The 14628-nt window shown below is 43.0% G+C and overlaps 1 protein-coding gene across 5 annotated transcripts in view; it reads left to right on the top strand.

Moving 5' to 3' along the window:
- LOC125288428 (insulin-like growth factor 2 mRNA-binding protein 2) overlaps positions 1-13474 on the top strand; it is a 46782-nt gene extending 33308 nt beyond the window's left edge. For 3 of the 5 annotated variants that reach the window (XM_048234789.1, XM_048234790.1, XM_048234793.1), the window contains 10 exons: positions 714-848; positions 1420-1542; positions 1948-2083; positions 5004-5144; positions 6132-6200; positions 8781-8900; positions 10094-10168; positions 10485-10616; positions 10920-11033; positions 11710-13474. In XM_048234789.1, the coding sequence (XP_048090746.1) occupies positions 714-848; positions 1420-1542; positions 1948-2083; positions 5004-5144; positions 6132-6200; positions 8781-8900; positions 10094-10168; positions 10485-10616; positions 10920-11033; positions 11710-11811 (1147 nt within the window). In that variant the 3' untranslated portion in view covers positions 11812-13474. The remainder of the gene's footprint in view (positions 1-713; positions 849-1419; positions 1543-1947; positions 2084-5003; positions 5145-6131; positions 6201-8780; positions 8901-10093; positions 10169-10484; positions 10617-10919; positions 11034-11709) is intronic. The other 2 variants (XM_048234792.1, XM_048234791.1) reach the window with 2 other exon arrangements.
- Positions 13475-14628: the final 1154 nt, after the last annotated feature.

Genomic DNA, 14628 nt, shown 5'->3' on the forward strand with positions numbered 1-14628 from the left:
TGTGACAGCTCACCTTATGTCTAGTGTCCTTCAGAGCTGTCTGGAAGGGAAGCAGACCCTGCACAACCCCCTAACTAGAATAACTCTATTACATTATAGTTGGTCACTGTGATCCTCCATCCCTCCCTCCCTCCCTCTCTCACACATAATGCCACTGTTCTCTCTCTCTCTCTCTCTCACACACACACACACTTTCTTTCTCTCTCTATCTCTCTCTCCTGTGCAAGTGAGTGAGAAAATAGGGGCCTGTTGAAGCTAGATTATTTATGTGTTTTTTTTTTTAATTAGGAGGACAAGGGGGTTTTCATCGAAATAAAACTTGTGGCAAAGAATGCAAAAGGTTTCTTTTAAGAGTATAATGATCTGAAAGTGTAAGCTGTTAGGGGAAGTGCCTGTGGAGACTGGGGTTCGTTTCAGCCCCATGGCTAATGTCCCAAATCCAACCCCATATCTATTTAGCTTTTGCTTTATGTCAGTCTTTACTGTCTTGTCTCAACAATAAGGCAAAAGCCCATATTTTATTCTACAGAAAGAACTATTAATTTATTGAACAATTAACTATTAATTAACTATTAATTTATTGAACAATTCATTTGTGTAAATGTTAACGATTTAACGATTCAATGTTTTATTATCTAAATAAAATGAGCTATTTGTTTAAAGGAATCTAAAAGCTCTCCTCGTCTCCCCGTTTCTCCTTGACACTCTCGCAGGGTGGACATACACCGTAAGGAGAATGCGGGCGCAGCAGAGAAGGCCATCACCATCCACTCCAGCCCTGTGGGCTGCTCCTCAGCCTGCCGGATGATCCTCGACATCATGGAGAAGGAAGCCAACGACACCAACGCGTGAGTGCTTACCCCTCCAACCCCCCCCCCACACTCCGCCTGTCTCACCTTGACCTGTTTCACCTGGCTCATCTCCTAGCTAATCTCTAAAAAAGATAAAGATGACATATTTAGCGGACACCTTTATCCATAGCCATATACATAATGCATGCCACATACATAATGCATGCCACCTGTCCGACTGACAGACAGTGACGCTACCACAGCTCAATCACACCTGCCAGAACTGTCTCACCTTCACCTGCCGCAACTGTCTCACCTTCACCTGTTTCACCTGTTTCACTTGTCTCACCTTCACCTGTCTCACCTGTTTTATCTGTCTCTTACTCTCTTTAGTTGTCTTCATGTTTCTGACATGCTTCATCAACTCGTTAGTACACACACAGTACACACAAGCGCCCCTCATTTGGAAATCTGTAGTTTTGCTCTACCATTGACCTCCCCCAACTGCTACGTACCACCAGCTGTCATCAGAGAACTCCAGGGAACACTAGCTGTGTTTGTCTCTAACTCTGTCTGCCTGTCTGTCTGTCTGTCTGTCTGTCTGTCTGCTGTCTGTCTGTCTCTCCAGGGCTGAGGAGGTGCCTCTGAAGATTCTGGCTCATAACAGTCTGGTTGGGAGACTCATCGGGAAGGAGGGCCGCAACCTGAAGAAGATCGAGCAGGACTCGGGGACCAAAATCACCATCTCTTCGTAAGAGCTCACTCTTGATCCCCTTTGGAGCACCAGACTTCCATATACTGTAAAGTGTCACATTTCCATGGCACACTTACCCTTAAAGGTTGTATCAGCGATAGTGGGGATACGTCACTTCTGTTGATGTTCAAACAAAACAGAGAGCTAGTTCGCATCTTGATGTGGGTCTGGCTCATCAGGCTATATGAACTCAGGAATACAGATTAAATTGAAATTCAGTAGTAACCATCTGGAGGTCATCCAGCAGCTTAATCCATCATGATTTGAACCATGAAGAAGAAGAATCCATTTGTTCACTCGATGGAAGAATCCATACGTCATATTCTGCAGTTTACTAATTTCCCTATGTCTTGGTCTCTGTCCTTGTACTGTATATCATCTACTGTATGTTTGTGTGTGCAGTTTGCAGGATTTGACCATCTACAACCCAGAGCGTACAATCACGGTGCGAGGGGGGGTGGAGGAGTGCTGCAACGCAGAGGTGGAGATCATGAGGAAGCTCAGAGAGGCTTATGAGAACGACGTTGCTACTCTAAACGTATGTACATGCATACATTAACTCACTACTCTCTCACACACACACACACACACACACACACACACACACACACACACACACACACACACACATATATTCATATATTCAAAACCTCAGGTTTTAAATGTGTGCCCAGTGCCCTCTGGGTGTGGCCTCTGGGTGTGGCCACTCCTGTTGGCCTATTGGAGGAGTTGTGCTGAAAAGACTCAATGGATCGGCATCTTCTGCCAGATCAGTGTTTGTCACAGTTTTATAATTGAGTCTTTCAGGAGCTGTTTTTGGAGTTGTGCACATTGAATCAGCTGTAATGTGTAAGCAGAAATCTGTAGAAAGACTGTTCAATTAGGGAAACAAATATGTACCCTCCAGCTGTTCAGCTCTGTCCTGCTCCACCTTATCAACCAATATTGTTTGAAGCATTTTGTTACGTTTCATGACGGTGGTGTGAAACATACAATTCATATTAGAAATTGGCCCATAAATATATTAAAATAAAATTATACATACATATATATTATAAATAGGTTCAAGAACATTATTGGAGTACATGCTTAGATTTGTGTGTTTTTGTCCTATGTCATAACGTATTTTTGTGAATAATCTGAAGTGCTCCCGTGAGTCTCTTCCTGATAGCAGAGCAAAAAAAAAAACGAAACAAAACAAAATGTCTTGAGCAATCAAGCTGTTACACCCAAATACCAGAGCTCTCCAAACAAAGCCAAACAGAATGTTCTGCCTACGTCGCCTGCCTCTAGGTATGACACACAAGTACATGTACACACAAGTACAAGTACACACACTCACACAGAAACACACACACACACACCTACGCGTATGCACACACGCACACCCACAAACAAACACACACACACACACGAAGAACAGTGCCTTGGCAGATTGCCGTCAGGATGTGTACAAACATCAATTCATCCGTTGGCACACACTCTACACACCTTCACCGTCTGTCCTTTATAAACACTGGTAATTACAGGACTAGGTTTTATATGTGTCCTGTTTTCCAAACCCTACGCACACACACACACACACACACACACACACACACACACACACACACACAGTATCCTGTAGGACATTAAAAAGCAGTCGTTGTGTTTCCTGTAATATATCAATGAGGAGGTTACTTGGGGGAGAAACTCTTCTCACTCAGTGGCCTTCGTTCCCACCAACCACCAACAAGTCAGCCAATAGGAGGGAGCCATCTAGTGGAGCTCGGTGGTAATTACTCAGATCTGTCAATGTCTGACAGCCAGGGCTTGAAAACGAAATTATTTTTCAAACGTTCCGTTCCGAACGGTTCAGATAGGCCTATGTTTAACGTTTTCGTTCTCGCATGCGTTCCGCCACCAACATATCGGTCCTGAACCGGTTCGAACGCAAAAAATATCGTTCGTTCTTAAAAGTTCGGCAGTGTTTGGCGGGCCTATCAAGTCTATTTTGTGGACTTTACCTTAGAATAGACGTAGGCTACTCATTATTTCCCCTTGATTTAGCCTATACCGTAGCTATGGCCAAAAAATAATAAATCACAGGCGGCATCCAAAAAACATTCAGATGGGCTATCCATCCCATAGCCTACAGACTTGCTGTAGGCCTAACCTATGCCTATAAATAATTTCTTATCAAAAATATTTCTGGATACGTGCTAAACTCCTTACCTGGTTGTAGCCTTTGGAGTTTTATCCATATGGAGATCTTCAAAGGCTTGCTATAATTCCAACCCTGTTTATAAAACGAACCTGTCTGTTGCTGACAAGGCCTATCTCAAATTTCCTGTTTAACTCTTCTAGCCTACATAGAATAGGCTATAATTGCAAAACATTTCAAATCCCGACTTTAAAACGACAAGGCATGGACAGGCAAAATAGGCTATTACGCATAGGCTACAAACAATTTCCAAATCAGTTTCAGTAGCCTACGCCAGTGTTTCTCAAACTTTTACAGACCAAGGACCACTTAACCATTAGAAAAAACCTCACGGACCACATAGCTAATAGACACAATAGGCCTACTCACTGAACCCATGCTTATTGACAACCTTGCTTATTGTCTTTGCACCTTGCTTATTGTGTCAGAGGATTCATATGATTTAAATTGGCATAGCTTACATAGGCAGTATTGCAGAACTTTGGATTTACATACAAGTTGGTTCAATATTGCAAACAACGCATCTATATTATTTTTTACAACAGCTCGCGGACCACTTGGGATAGCTTGCGGACCACACTTTGAGAAACACTGGCCTACGCTACGAGCTGGCCTAAGATCCGAAGTGGCAGACGGATAGGTTACACTACAACAGCAAGACAAAATATACCCATTTGGACCAAAGGTCCATTTATTCGTTTTTTTTATTTCAAACTGCAGAAATCAAATTATTAAGCTGTTATATAGAGAACGAAAAAAAAAAAAACGTTATTAACCGGTTTTGTGGATTTCAGAATAACGTTTCTGTTCCGGAACAGTTGAAGACCATTTTGTTTTCGCTTCCGCTTCCGCCCTCGTAAAATTCCGTAAAATTCGCTCGCTTTTGGTTTTAGTTTTCGCCCTTGAACCGTTCGAGCCCTGCTGACAGCACAATGCTACTGATTTACAGCATATTATAACAGCATTATTAGCAACACTTGTGCACATGTATTCTCTGTGCTTATTGTAGTGTTTTATGCCCTTTATTGTTTCTGGTCAAGAGAACCTACTAACACACACACACACACACACACACACACACACACATATACCGCATACACCAACCTTGCAATTATAGGACTAGCACAAAAAATAGAGATGCAGAACTTGTTTTTGTTCATGTGTCTCTCCCTCTCTCTTCTCCCTCTCCCTCTCTCCCTCCCTTCTTCCTCTCCTCTTCTTCACCCCTCTGCTCTGTCTCTCTGGTGTGGTGCAGCAGCAGACTAACCTCATCCCGGGGCTCAATCTGAACGCTCTGGGCATCTTCTCGTCCAGCGTGCCCCTGTTGCCCTCCTCTGGCAGCCCCCATGTCCACGCGCCCGTGCAAAGCCCTGCGGCCGGATACAACCCCTTCCTGGTGAGAGACAGTGTGCCATGGTCTACATCTACGCACACACACATGCACACTTACACACACAAACACACACGCACACTCACAGACGCACATATTTTCATGGACTGACTCTCTCTCATAGAGATTCAGGCATGATGATCCAGTGCAAGATGAGTAATGTGTAGGTTGCTCACACACACAATACACTCCCTCTCACACCAACTTCAAGTTTCTTGAGAAAAGCGCTTACACGGTAGTTGAACACAAACCGCTTTCACACCACATAACAGCTTTTTGTTATCCGATTGGATGGTTAAAGTTCTCAAAAAAAAACTGATGACTCAAATAGTCATCAATCGTCTGATCACAACAACTCTGGACAAATTACGTCACACACACACACACACACACACACACACACACACACACAGAAAAATGTTTACATCTGACCGCCGTGTTTGGTGTGTGAGAACGTGTAAATATAAGTGGAACTGAGGTGTGTTCTCCGACAGGCTCCTGAGCAGGAGGTGGTCTACGTGTTGGTCCCGTGTTTGTGTGTTAGGGTGATTATTAGGTAGACTGCAGTTCCAGGAAGAGCCAGTGAGGTAGAGAAATGGGGATGGGAGGCAGGCAGGGTAGGAGGGTGGGAGGGTGGGGTGGGGCGGGGTGTAAAGTTCCTCTCCCTACTGAGGCTGAGACTCACCTCAAGCAGTGTGAATGCTATCTGCCTCAACTAAACACTCCCACTACTGACTTGCAGTCTGGTTCTGTGTAGTCTGGCTTAGTGAACGGTTCATTCTGACATTTCTCTCTTCTCTCTCTTTCTCTCCTCTCTGTTTTGTCATCTCTCTTTCTTTCTCTCTTCTCTGTTTTGTCATTTCTCTCTCTTTCTCTCTTTTTTTCTGCCATCTCACTTTCTTTCCTCTGTTTTTAATCATATTTACTCTCTGTCTCTCTTTCTCTCTTTCTCTCTTCTCTCTCTCTCTCTCTCTCCTTCGCTTTCACTCCCAGGGTCTTTCATCACCCATGGGAGGTCTCTACGGTACAACCCCAGTGGGAAGCCTTCCACACCAACTCACAGTAAGTCCTCATCCTCACTCTCCTCCCCTCTCCTTTACAGCCTACTGCACACAGTGTCATACACAGTCTCATGAGATTATTATGTGTCAAACTGTGTGAGATAATTGAATCTTGTCTTAATTAAGTTTGTTGGATGTCTACGTAGCATAATCAATCTCCATGTCAGATTATAACACCAAAAAAAGTGTAATAATAACACCAACACTTTATTTTGAGGCAAAGAAAACTTGCTTTGTTTGTATAAATGGATAAACAGCCTTAGCCTGGATACTTCGCAGAGAGTCTGGTCTAGATCCTTTGGCAAACGTTTATTTCCTGGTTGGTGGATGCTTGTCTGAAGTTTGAAATCATTGGAGTTCAATCACTAACGTTTGGTAATGACGTATGTTAACCACGGGGGACACAACGATAAAGATAGGCTTGCAACTTTCGTAATCGCTCTCAGGAACGCCCTCTGTTTACTGGTTGGTTCAGAGAAAAGTTGCCGAAGTAAACGAAGTGAACGAGAGCTATTCCAGGCGGAGTACTGTAGGGAAAAGAAATCGAGCGGAAGTACGTAGGCAGGCGGAGGCCAGGCTAAAACAGCCTAGGGAAATGGTGTTAAATAATTAATTAATTAGTTGAATTAGTTAATTAGTTAAATAAATCCGCTTATTGATTAACATCAAACTTGCAGCGAGCCGCTCTCTTCAAGGGTGGTACAAGATTGACAGCCTAATGTACATACCGTAACCGGGATTTGGATTACACCTGCTTTAAAAAAGCCGAAATATTTCACCGCAAAACAGAAATGCGCTTTCACAGGCAGTTTTCGTACATACAGGGGAATACATAATTAGGCACATTTTACTTCACTTTTACATCTTTTTACACAAAACTCCCACTTTTCCTGTGACCCTTTCCATAAATGCATATGTGACACCGAAAAGCGCAACTTTCCATTCTCTGCTCCTGCAACAGGCAAGTGCGGCCTGTTTGTACCTACCATGCCATTTTTTTTATCCACAGGTTGTGAGGAAATTATGCCTCAAGGCGGTGCAAATATGTTAGTACATCTAGCCCTGAGACCTTAAGTATATGGCTAAAGTCTCTCTTGTGGGCATGATTGCAGCCTATATTTAGCCAAACACTGGCAGAACTACCTTTGTGGTTATCTGTTTTGTCCCTTACAGAAATGTCAGGTTTCTGGTGAACTTTCGAAAATTTGGGGCAAGGTCATATTTTCACATCAAATTTGCTGCAATCATTTATTTTTGAGTCACAGAACACTATAAGTAATAGTTACAGTAAAATTGGCCTTCAGTGAGTAGCCAACATAATTTATGGACATATCCAAATTATGACATAACCAATTTTCACAACCAATTCTATCAAGCTTCTAAGTTTCTGCAATAGCATTTTAGTGTCAAAACACACACACACACACACACAAACACACACACTTTGCAATAGTTATTGTTTTATTTTCCTACATAAAGTAAAGTGACAGGTCTTTTGCATATATGTTTATCCAAAGTTACCACTGGTCCACCACACCCCATACATACTAGACAATCAGTAGTAAAAATCATATAATGAGGAATCATTCCTCGTGTGCTGGAGATGCCTCCACTCATAACCGCTGAAATCAGTGTGCCGACACTTTCAGTAACTTGTCTATGTACATCAGCACTGAAATTTTCAACTGAAAAGCATTGGATAAACGATTGATTTGATTGAGTGGCGCCGACAAAAGATAGAATAGAAATCAGAAATAGAACTGATTCATAATCTACATAGTGGCGGTGAAAGGGTTGTGAGGGCTTGTATTGAAAACAACGGAATCTAATGTAATCGAACGTCAAAAGCGGAGTGCACTGCCCTCATGTCAGTGCCTATGTGGGGAGGTTCACCTGTAGCTGTAGCCTTGTATCCAAAAGCCACACAGAGATCCTGTCAGCACAGCCAATGCTGTAAATGCTTATGGTAAATTCCGCGTGAAGCACTGTTATGAGAGCAGGTGCATCATCATCTCCAGGTCGCCATCTGGTCATGTGTGGGAACGCTGTAGCAGAGTCCAGTGCCGTTTCAGATCTGTGGAGGGGGCATTCAGGAAGTGCCCTTGGATTGGGCCTGGGGCAGAGAGTGCACTTTGCGCAATGTAGAGTTCACTCTTGAAGTGCACACTTTTGGAGGAAGGAGGGCAAATGCCTTGTGTTGGGTGAAGGGTTCTTCACACGAGTAGAGATCTATGGGAGCTAAACTGAAGTGTGTGTGTGCGTGTGTGTGTGCGTGTGCGTGCGTGTGTGTGTGTGTGTGTGTACGTGTGTGTGTGTGTGTGTGTGTGTGTGTGAGTATATGTATGAGGGATCCCTCTTTAGTGTAGAGGATAGGGGAGTCCGGGTCAGCCCTCCAACGCCCACATGGTGATCAAGCGTGCGCGCATGCACACACACACACAGACACACACACACACACACACACACACACACAAAACACAAACAGAAAACCGTTTACATCGCCCCCATCACTGTGTTCTCATGTATGTGTTTAGTGTGTGAGAACGTGTAAATATAAGTGGAACTGAGGTGTGTTCTCCAGCAGGCTCCTGAGCAGGAGGTGGTCTACGTGTTCGTCCCCACCCAGGCTGTGGGTGCTCTCATCGGGAAGAAAGGACAGCACATCAAGGAACTAGCGCAGTTTGCTGGAGCCTCCATCAAGGTGAGGGCCTCTAGACTCTACAGAGACAAAATTGCTTTCGGATCCACAACAGATTTATTGTCTGGAAATAGGGCTTAAGGCCTACACACACGGCCTGCGACGCAACGGCGATTTATGGCAGGCAATTTAATAGAATCTATTGAAGTGAATGGGGCAACGCATAGGGCAAGTGGGACGACGGCCGCCGCATCGCTCTAATTGGCCCCTTTATATTTTTCAGCAGTGTTGTGCGTGAACGAGTTCAAAAGAACGTGTTCATTGAACACGCTCATTTTTTCGTGAACGTTGAACTGAACGCAACACATTTTTTAATAAAGAACTTGAACGTGAATTAGTTCACATTATGTGTCATGAACAGCAGACATCACTGTAAATGAACGTTGGAATTTGTTAACTGAGTGACATCTGTTTTCTCTGTTGAAATGCAACGAGAGAAAGTTCCTCCCTCCTGTATTCTCGCTGGTGCCGCTTAAATCATGTATTACCAGACAGAAATGGTTTTGACATTGTGTGCGCGCATGCATTGCGGGCAACGTGGTGTCCGGCTGAGAATAGTTGAATAGCATACTGGCTTCCGCTGCAACGCTACCCGTGATGAATTGCAGCAGAGCCGGGATAGGCATAGCAACGCCACAGTAGCAGGCAACGGCAATGAGCGCCGAGGGCTGGATTTCATTGCACTAAGTATAGAACTGGTCTACCTTGTCTGTACTGCTGCAAGTTTCATCACCTGGTAAGAAACCCACAATTGCAGTGTCATGAGCAAATGTCTAATGAGCAGCTTCAAAGAACATATAGTGATTTCTAGCTCGTAGTGTGAAAAAAAGTATTTATTTAAATATCTCACGAAAAAAGTAAAATGAACTGAACTTTGAACTAGTTCAGAATTAAAATTGTGAACTTTGAACGTGAACTGTTCACTTTGAGCATGTATGAACTGAACTTGAACTAGTTCAGAAAAGCTGTGAACTGGCACAACACTGTTTTTCAGGGTGATTTTTGATACGTCATAATACAAAACAACTGTCTGATCAGTGTATCTCCACTGAATCGATGGGTGATCATGTCGCCAGTAGTGTGTGTAGTAAAGAGATTAACAGAATTCCATCGTCGCGTTTGACTGTTGCATCGCCGACCATATGTGGTGGGCTTTAAGCAATTGTTGTTGTGACTGTTTTGTTTGTCCTCTCTAGATTGCTCCAGCAGACACCCCAGACTCCTCTGAGAGGATGGTAATCATTACTGGACCCCCGGAGGCTCAGTTTAAGGTACAATTTGAAGGTTTTCCACTAACCATGCCAATGTTGTTTGTCTACGTTCATCATGTTTAGTAAACACATCAGGAATCTGTGTTCCAATGCCACAGTTCAGTTGATTGCTATTAGACCAGTTGCAGACATTGGGAATGAAATACAGCATTTATGACTATTCCCCCACCTTTCAGTCAAAACTCTTTCTTGATGTGGGAAATGGATGCAGATGTCTTCTATTCTCCACATTGAGAACGAGGACGACATCCTCTGTCATGATCCCCTGACTGGTCCTGGTTCCTCCCCTGACTCTCACCCACTGCACCTCCCCCAGGCTCAGGGCAGGATCTTTGGGAAGCTCAAGGAGGAGAACTTCTTCACGGCCAAGGAGGAGGTGAAGCTGGAGACCCAGATCAAAGTGCCCTCGTCTGCAGCGGGACGTGTCATTGGGAAAGGGGGCAAAACGGTTTGTGTGTGTGTGTGTGTGTGTGTGTGTGTGTGTGTGTGTGTGTGTGTGTGTGTGTGTGTGTGAGTGTGTGTGTGAGAGAGAGAGAGAGAAAGAAAGAGAGCGAGATGTAGCCACACTTGTTAATACCTCTGTGCAATACTGCATGTATTTTAGTGGGTTCAGTATGAATAGAAGCTTCTGTAAGTGCACATTCATCATGAACAAAATTGGTAATTTAAAATCATGGTCATGAATCATGAAAAAAAGTTGGTGGTACAGCATGTTTTATTTGTCACCTGTGCACATTGTCGCCCCCTGCAGGTAAATGAGTTACAAAACCTCACCAGTGCAGAGGTCATCGTTCCACGGGACCAAACGCCAGATGACAACGACGAAGTGTTTGTTAAGATCATCGGACATTTCTTCGCCAGTCAGGTATTTTTTCCATGCTGTGGGTGTGCATAGGATATATGTCCATGACTTCTTGTGACCTACTCTTAGGGCCCTATCATGACAGTCTAAAATGCATGGTCACTGGCGAAAAGCTTATTTAAATTTAGTGGGATGTCCAGTCCACATTGGGAGTGTTTTCATTATCAAACGTCGGGCGGATGGCACAACAAGGCGTTCCTAGGTTTCTTAATCAGTCATGGGTGTGTTTTGAGCGTAACATCATTTAAACCAATGAGAATGGCATTCCCTTTAACAGATAGCGGCGCAACTTTAAACAGTGTATTTTTCCGACAGTGCAAGCGTACTGTGGCCAGAGCGAAGTCAGACGCACAAAGTGGGCAGTCAGGCTGAAGTTAATTAATAAAAGTTAGATAGATAGATCAGAATTTAACACTGGTTGCACGTGATTGGTTTATTCAAATTCACTTCACCAGAAAGGTCTCGTCCATTTCAAAGTCCCCGACTTGAGGTACAGTAGCTTCCCGCTACCTGTATTGCCGCCGAACTCAGGCCCTTAGAGTGTGTGATGTGACATTTCTCACTGTATGTCTTTTTTGACTGTTTGTGTTTGATGTTGTGATGATGTATTGATGTTTGATACATATGTGTGTTTGCATATGTGTGTGTGTGTGTATGTGTGTGTGTGTTTTCTAAACAGACTGCACAGAGGAAAATCCGAGAGATTATCCAGCAGGTGAAGCTACAGGAGCAGAAGCAACATCAAGCACCGCCACCGCCGCCACCACACCAGTCAAAGTGACCTGGAAAGGCAACGACCAGCCAGCAGCAGTCCATGAATGTACCCCCTCACTCCACAACTGGAGACCGAACAGGAGATGAGGAAGAGAGAGAGAGAGAAAGAGAGAGAGAGTGTTTGCAGCAGATGACCAAGAGTGACCGCAATGGAGAGAACCAAACCAAAGAGTCTCACAAGGAATGTGCTGGGGAGACATGAACTGGTTAGGCAGGCACGGCACTGAAAGGAGAGTGGCAAGAAAAAATGACCAGTGGTGTCTCTACTGTCTTGAGCAGGATAAACAGAGATAGTGACCGAAAATTGTATGTATATCCATGTATGTGTGTATATATATATTATTTTCTTACTGACGTGTTGTCATTATGGACTGTTGATGGTTCAGCCACACGGGGGTCGCTGAGTCTTTCTCAACGGTTTGAGAATGTAGCTCTCTCCAAGGAGAGGAAGCATAGATTTACTTTACAGCATTAAAATAATGCATTCAAGCTCGTGTATGTAGGGAGCGTGCACATACAAATGTGAGAATTTAAAAGAGGTTTGGTGGTTTATTTTCAAGAAATGAGAATGGTGACCGGTGAAATTATGAGGACAAAGCTGTCAGTGTTTTTTTTTTTTTTCATATTAGAGATTACAGAGTTGGTACGTTTTCAAAGTATTAAACATAGATTCTATAGTGTTAACCATAGTGTCATTACAAAGGATAGGCTTAACCAGAATGTTGAAGTAAGTGTTTGTACTTTCAAATTAGACCTTTGTGTGTTAGCTGCAGTGGAAAAAAGGCTTCAAATATTTTATTCAGAGAGACTTACTCTCCTATAAAAGAAAATAAGAAATGTTTTTACATATAAAAACTTTAGAGACATCATTAACTAGTGTAATGTTTTCCTCCTGATGGCAGCACATGTGCCAACATTGGAAATCCCAGACAGCTGGCCAGGTTTGGGTACATTTCACCTTGTGTAGTCTGTAGTCTGGCGTCAGGTTCCTTTCGCTGGGTCTCTCTATGTCTCACTCACTTGAAACATTAGCGAAGGCAAAATTGGCAATTCAGTACTAGGGAAATTAATTAGAGAAAAAAAATCTTATGATATTGTCTGCCCAAGACAGAAAAGTAAAGAAAAGAAACAGAAAAAAAATGAACAAGCTGACAGCCATTTTTTTGGTCGTTTCCTCCTAAATTGAGACCTCACAGCTGTTCTTGTCTTGTTAAGATGTGTTTTTTTTTTGTTGCCAGATTTATAAGCCTAGTGGCATTTCATCACAACAAGGCTGTTTTTTACGCCCTTGAATGTACAGTGTGCCACTGCCTTTAAAGAGAATAGGACATAAATGTCAAACGTGAAGGCAGAGCAAGTCTTTACTGCGAGGGCGTCCGCTGTCCTCGCGCTGGTTTCTCTCTCTCTGCCGTAGAGCTACGGGGTCTACTGCATGGACCCTCTCCCTTAGTGTGCAAACGTTCTGCTGCTCCTCACCCCAACCCCCCAGCCACCCCAAAAGAAAACACTAACACACACAGCCTTCTTCATACCACTGTGAGTGTTTGTGTTTGTATATTTATATAGAAAGAGTGGTGAGATATTTATTAAAAGCTTAGATGATGCATATATAAACGTAAGCAAAAATCACAGTCGGTTTTCTTTTTTTTTTTTTTTTTGCAGGGTTTTTTCCTCTTAATCTACTTCATAGGAGACATGGCCTGAGGTGTTTTTGTTTGTTGATAAAATTATGGATGTGGTAAAAAGAGACTTGTGAAGAGGTGAATAGTACTAAAGTCACTAAAATGGGAGATAAAGCCACCTATCTTCTGCAAAAAAAGGCATATTTGGATGGCTGTGTGAAATTTTTAAAAATAAATACAAAAAGTCCCGGGTAGTTTTCCAGATTACCAGGTAGTTATATATAGGTATATAAAGGAAGGTTTGGATTTATATATTTCCTATTTTTAAATATGGCCATTTTAACAGCCCAGCCTAAGCAACCAACCACCATGTTGGGGAGTGAGCAGTGCACATGCCAGCATGCTTATCTACCTTTGGCCAAACGTGAACAGCGCATGTCAGTATAGTGGCCTGTGATTGGTCAAAAAAAGTGATCTGCGTATTTTTATTGTAACACTCTACCTCAGACATCAGGGTACCTCAGTCCAATATTTTATTTTTTCCTTATTTTAGATATTTTGTATACATTTGAAAAAGCTCATGATCAATGAGCACTTTTTTTTTTTAAATAAATGATAACAGCTACAAGCAAGAAGAGAGATTGGTTGGACCGACGTACACTATTCATTCAAACAAGGAGTTTAAAAAGGATCACGTTGCAGCCTTTGAATGCCTAAAGGAGTCTAGATCGCTCACTATTCTGCCTTTTGGCTCTGTAGGAGATCCTTATGTTACTGACCAGGAAGAATAGCTCAAAATGGTGTATGCCATCACCTGGAAGTACCTTGGGTATAACGTCTGAAAGCTGATATCAAAAATACAAGCAAACCTTGTGACTGCAATGAGATTTTGGAGATGGAAGGGGGGATTCTTGCCTCCAGAGTCATAGGGGAAGTGTAAACAATGTGCAGTTTGCCATCATCAAAATGTATTTTTAGACGTGTGAAATTGTAGTCTTCGCCGCTGGATATTCTTGATCCATCGTGTACAACCTGCCACTGTGTAAGCCGAAAAACATGAAAGTCAGATGTGGTAATTTGGTCATGTATAATTTAGGCTTTGTTTGTCATTGTATTACAGTATTCAGTTGTATCCGTCTATATCAGCCCACCCCAGGTAACTACACTGGCAGAGATTGGCTTATGGTTCCTCTTTCAGCTGA

This window comes from Alosa alosa, chromosome 23 (genome assembly GCF_017589495.1).
Source record: "Alosa alosa isolate M-15738 ecotype Scorff River chromosome 23, AALO_Geno_1.1, whole genome shotgun sequence".
Classification (NCBI taxonomy): domain Eukaryota; kingdom Metazoa; phylum Chordata; class Actinopteri; order Clupeiformes; family Clupeidae; genus Alosa; species Alosa alosa.